This window comes from Nannobrachium achirus, assembly GCF_963921795.1.
Source record: "Nannobrachium achirus genome assembly, chromosome: 18".
Lineage (NCBI taxonomy): Eukaryota > Metazoa > Chordata > Actinopteri > Myctophiformes > Myctophidae > Nannobrachium > Nannobrachium achirus.
In genome coordinates, this window is record NC_137825.1 from 53364687 (window position 1) to 53370686 (window position 6000).

At 41.6% G+C, this 6000-nt stretch overlaps 1 protein-coding gene across 3 annotated transcripts in view; it reads left to right on the forward strand.

The window, feature by feature from the left end:
• grnb (granulin b) overlaps positions 1-3693 on the forward strand; it is a 54794-nt gene extending 51101 nt beyond the window's left edge. For all 3 annotated transcript variants that reach the window (XM_080748099.1, XM_080748100.1, XM_080748101.1), the window contains one exon: positions 1649-3693. In XM_080748099.1, coding sequence (XP_080604225.1) covers positions 1649-1795 — 147 coding nt within the window. In that variant the 3' untranslated portion in view covers positions 1796-3693. The remainder of the gene's footprint in view (positions 1-1648) is intronic.
• The last annotated feature ends 2307 nt before the right edge of the window (positions 3694-6000 follow it).

The window sequence follows — 6000 nt, forward strand, 5'->3', positions numbered from 1 at the left end:
TTTTCAAAAAATCTTCGAAGGATTCAAAAGACACTTATGTAATCGGGTCAAAAATCTAATTTTCACGATTTTTCAAAAATAGTTAAAGCATAAAATATTGCGTCATAATGTGTTCAGGCCTAAATGGGTTAACCTTAGAATTAAAAAGCTCTGAGTCAAGAGTTATTTTGAAAAGTAAAAGACGCGAAGCCAAATATCAGGAGAGAAAACGGAGTACAATAATACGTTGGTTTATTCAGATAATGCAATCTGACAGAGACCGAGAAAGGCAACAGTTTTCATACAGGAATTAGACACTCCCCTCAAAGGAGGGGGAGAGAGAGAGAGACATCGTTATAGAGAAAAGAGCCCTGTGTACTTATCTTTCTGTACCAGCCACCTGGGTAGCACAATGTTGCATAATATGATCTCATCTCAAGTTGATGAACACAGCTCAGGTTTAAGGTCATACTGACACAGTTTCAGGTTTACGCTATTGGAACTCAAATAATATAATGAGCCATCTTTAATGACAAGACACATGTAAACACTTTAAACATACAAATGATTAAAATAGAAGCACACTAGGGTATTCACCAAATATTCTAATATCAAAGTCACTATTCGACGTTGTTCACCAAAGTCGAATATTCGCTTTTTTTCTTTTTTTTTTTCTCTTTAAAAAATATATAGTTTATAAAGCTTGGCTAGAGATAGGAAGTCATAAGAATGAATTGTCGATGCCCCTGATGGATGAATTTGTTATTGCTCTATGCCAGGGGTTCTCAAACCTTTTTAGGCTGTGACCCCCAAAATAAACATATTTGAACTGGGGACCCCCACCCTGACAAGCACTTGGAATTGCAGGTATTACATTTATTGTGACTCGGATCCGCAGATAAATATTGTGAAAATAGCAGATCTACATGCTCACAATGCCTCACGTTGCGAGGCGTTGTGAGCATGTAGATCGGCTATTTTCACAATGCTCGCCTCTTGCTTACTTAATATTTGACCAGTTTGGCCAGTACTTTGAGGTCGAATAATTCGAATACTAAAAATCACTATTAGTGAATGCACACTATAAAAACTAACCTGACTTGCATCATATGGTGGCAGTAGTGCGTAGGCTACCGCTCTACTTTACCATCTGAGATCTCTCGGTGGGAGTTGATAACGCTCGTAAAGCCCCGGGCCGGACCAATCAGCGGCAGCTACGGGCGGGCTCTGAGCGGCTCTGAGCCAATAGAGTCTGATTGCAGACCACGTGGATGCAGACAGGCCAATATGAGTGGTTGGAGTTGGCACTCCCAGACTGTGACAGAGAGACGGCCACATCCAATCACCTGCTAAAGAATTTCAAAAAATGGCCCGCCCCTTACATCGAGTCTGCCCGAGAGATCTCAGATGGTAAAGTAGAGCGGTAGCCTACGCACTACTGCCACCATCTGACGCAAATCAGGTTATATAAAAACCTCTTCATCACAGACCACACTGCAAAAGCCATACGCAGCCCTAAATGATGTTTTATCTTCAGTTTTCTTGTTCATGATCAGTGTTTGAACTGAGCCCCAGTGGCCTCTGCAAGGCCTCAGGTACTTTGATGCGATGCCTGCTTCTGGACAGATAGCCGGCTCTATCCTAACCTGCTTTTCCCCCTCCGGTGCAGGCCGCGTGCTGCGCGGATCTAAAGCACTGCTGTCCCGCGGGATACGCCTGCGATCTGGAGACCGGAGGGTGCACCCAGCGCTCCCCGCTGACCTGGGACGTGCACTTCTCTGACAGAGACAGAGACTTTGTTCTCTTCGGGGGCTAATCGACCACGAGACGCACCGGTCCTTTTTCAACACCACACACTTTACCCTGCAGCACATACAGTACCATCTACATGGGGTGAGATGTTCTTCCCCTCCCCCGCCTTGCTTTTATCCCCCCCTTTTCTTTCTCCCCGCCTGTCGTCAGGGATTTAGACCATCATTTCTTTCCCCAGGCCTCTATTTTTGTGGGGTTCTGGGCTGCTACATTATGAAATAAGACTGCTACACGATGGCTCTGCCACTCTCAAGTACAACACATTGACATTGAAAGGCGTTGGTTTCCAAAGAGTTCAGCCAAGTAAATCCTTAAGATTTCCCGGTATATTGCTTGATTGAGGTTTAGCTAATGAAGGATTTTCAAACGGAAAACTAATTTCCATAATGTTTTTAATTTATAGAAGAAATTAAGCGTGCTGTTTTGGTTTTCTGTAACGGGCTCAGAATTGAACCATCCACTCTTGAGATATCTCTGCCTTAAAAAAGAAAACAGTGTTTTGGGTTTGTTTTGTTCTTTTACTTTGCCATTTGAGACAAATTACAAACAATACGTAGACATTTTGGGAATGTTTTTTTCTTTTTTCTTTTTTTTTAACAGCAGTCAGGTTACAGCCCAATTATTGACCATATTCATACGGTGGCCATTTTGCTCTTATGTCATCTAGGTGGGCTCGAGTATGATGTATAAGAAAAATGGCCGCTGTGTGATACGGCAAAGGATACTCCACTTCTCTATGCAAGAGAGAAACACTGAATGTACACATTCCCTTGTAACACAATGTAACAGGTGACATCATATTATGATCAAATCCCTAGAAAAAAATGCACTAGACTAAACACTAAAATCTCACTTCCGTTTTGTTTTGATTCATGTGAGCAAACCGTTGACCGCCAGAGTACTGGTGTTGCTCAAAGCATTATCAGGTCTGGGGGTTGGTTGTATATTGAGCCATACAACTGGGATTTTGATATATAGGTTGGGGTACATTTCATTTTTCAGTTTTCAGTGTTGTTTGCTGTCATAGAATTTTAGACTGAAAGATTGCATTGAGAAGCTTGGATATATAGTCATAGTTAAAAATGGAAAAAGGTGGGTCATTCATTCTCATACAATATTATTAGATATTTCCTTTATGATACTTGTGGCCAGCATACATTCAATATATCGTCACTGTCAGGCAGAAACCTTGTATCTCCAAGTTTCAAATGCGTACTTTTTTTCGCAAAGCAAAGCCCTGCTTCATCATACATACAAGGCTGTCGCACAACAGTAGTGAAAACAGCAGATTTACTTGTAGATTGGCTGTTTTCTCTAGTTTAATTTATTTTTTACAAAACAAACGGTTTTGGACATACAAGGTTTCCACCCGACAACGACAATATATTTCATATGCTTTCAAACAAATGCGTTATTTGTTTGTAATAGTTAGTTTGAAGCGGGTTGTAAAACATTGTAGGCGTTCAGTGTAGTATAGTGGATGAATGCAGCTTTACCCTCACAGACTTTGTGTGGGGAAATCAATCGACAAAAAACAAAAAAAAAGAAAGTTTGTGCCTTTACCTTTTACCCCATGGTGTGTTGGTCCAAAAACATTTCTTCTGTTTTGTCTCTAAACGATATCTATTCAAAAAATGCACTTAAATTTGGAAATCTACTCGAGCCTAAAATAGCCAGTCAATAAGATAACAATGTGACACGTTGTGATCTCGTGTTTTTTTTTTTTTTTTGCCTACAGTATGACATGAAGACGCCATATTGAAAGTGGTTAAACGAGATTGCAAAGGTGTTGTTCTAAACCAGTGGTTCTCAACCTTTTCAGGCCGCGACGCCCAAAATAATCATATTTGAACTGGGGACCCCCTCCCTCCCACCCTGACAAGCACTTGGAATGAGGCGCGTTAAGGTGTCATGAAATTAGCCAGTAGCTATGCCCCTCCCAAAAAGCTGGTGTCCAATGCTAGCTTAGAAGAACTTCCTGCTTGCCAAGGTTTGCCTTGGCAACAGCCTTGGCAAGCTGCCGGTTGCTAAGCTAGCATTGGACAAAAGCTTTTAGGGGAGGGGCATAGCTACTGGCTAATTGTCACTTCACTGTTATCTGGGGACCAAAAAATATGTACCTATTATGTGTGGACCCCCCTGGGGGTCCCAACCCACAGGTTGAGAACCACTGTTCTAAACTGTCCAGATGTGAATACAGAGAGCCATTGCCAACTGCAAAACAGAATGGTTTAATGTGATTTCTTCTTTTTTTTTCTTTTTTTTTCTTTCTTTTTTTTTTTTTTTTACAGGAATATCGAATCTATGGAGATTTTACACTGAACATCTTTTTAATCGCTAATGGGCTGTATAGAAACTGTTAGAAGTTCACCTTCCCCAAGAGCCCAGGTTAATACTCTTGTTCCATGTCGATCAATCTCAGACAATTTGAAATTATTTTGTAACAGTAATTATTCTTGAAACTTTCTTTTATTTCTTGAAAGTTTCATATATTCTAGATGCATTGCACATTCAGTGAATTATTCCGAACCTTTGTTAAAACTTTGAATTTTTATGGCATACAGCTTGTGAATATCAAAAGTCCATATTTCATACAACTCTGAAATATATTACACGAGAGTTTCCGAAGTCAGTTATGATTTGGGGTGCTTTGGCATCTGCAATGCTTTTTTACACAATATTTAAATTTTCTGATATTGATCTATACATTCAGTTATTCGAATTCTATCTCCATCTATAACATAATCTATGTCTATAACATAATCTATGTCGATGGTCGGCATTCATTCCAGATTTATACCTGTATGAACTTGATGGCTCGTCAACAAAGCTCTGCATATTTTTGGGGATTTGTCATCATTACAGAACCTTGAGATGAATGTCACTGCAAATGAAGGCCTTCTCTATTGATTTCGACGTCTAATTTTAGCTGCCTTTTTTTTTTTTTTTTTTTTTAAAGAATTTCCAGCATTGAAAAAAGGAGAGGACAATGGTGACAAAATGAGCTAAATAAAGTTGTACAAAACACCAGGTTGGTTTGACGTACTCTATGTGACAATTTCACTGGGTGATGTCATGCGGAGGAGAAATTCGACCCCCCCCCCCCCCCCCTTCCAGAGACGTGACCTGGCGTTTGCCAACGGGTCTGAGGCCCCAAGCTAGATGCAGAATAGATATCCCAAGACCCACATTTAGAGGGTTTCTGGGGGTCCCTGGAACAAAAATGTTTTGAGATGGGGGTCCGCGGCCAAATACATATCATTTCGGGGGTCATTTCAAGTGGGTTGAGAACCACTGATATAGCGACATACTTTTTCTTTTCTTTTTCTTTTTTTTTCAGAAAAATGTTAGGATTTAGAACGGGGGTTTTCAAAGTGGGTGTCGGGGGACCCTGGGGTGCCGCGAGATAATTTGATAATATTTGGAATCCATCGATATCACTGCATCAATATCACTTCACTATGCTTAGTAAAACAGACCTGATTTGCACTGTACTTGAGTTCTTTTTCCATCTACGACAACTCTCTTCACCAAAAATAGCAGATCTACAAGCTCACTAGTTGTGAGCTTGTAGATCGGCTATTTTTGGTGAACCTTCCCCCCAGAATAGGCAAGCTGGGGTTCAAGTGGTTAAAAATATTTTGTTCCAGGGACCACCCAGAAGCAAATGAGTTAAAAATGTTAACTCTAAATTTGAGTCTTGGAACATCTATTCTGCATCTAGCTTAGGGCCTCAGACCCGTTGGCAAAAAAACGAGCCCGCGCCAGAGCAGAGACGCCCCCTGACTTCCTTTAGCCTTTTCTGTCGACATCCCCTTAGCCCCCCCCTCCCCTCCCCCCTCCCCTTTGGCCCCCTTTTTGTGTCATCAAAAAGTTGTTGTGACAACCCGAGTAAATACATGTTGATATGCATGCAGAGGGCAGTAAAAGCGGGGGCCCGGTCTAAACCTCTCACTGCCACAGCTGCGCTGCCGGGGGACCTGCTTGTGTCCACACATCCACGGTTGTGTGTGTGTGTGTGTGTGTGTGTGTGTGTGTGTGTGTGTGTGTGTGTGTGTGTGTGTGTGTGTGTGTGTGTGTGTGTGTGTGTGTGTGTGTGTGTGTGTGTGTGTGTGTGTGTGTGTGTGTGTGTGTGTGTGTGTGTGTGTGTGTGTGTGTGTGTGTGCGCGCGTGTGTGTGTGTGTGTGTTAGGGCATTCACGAATAGTGA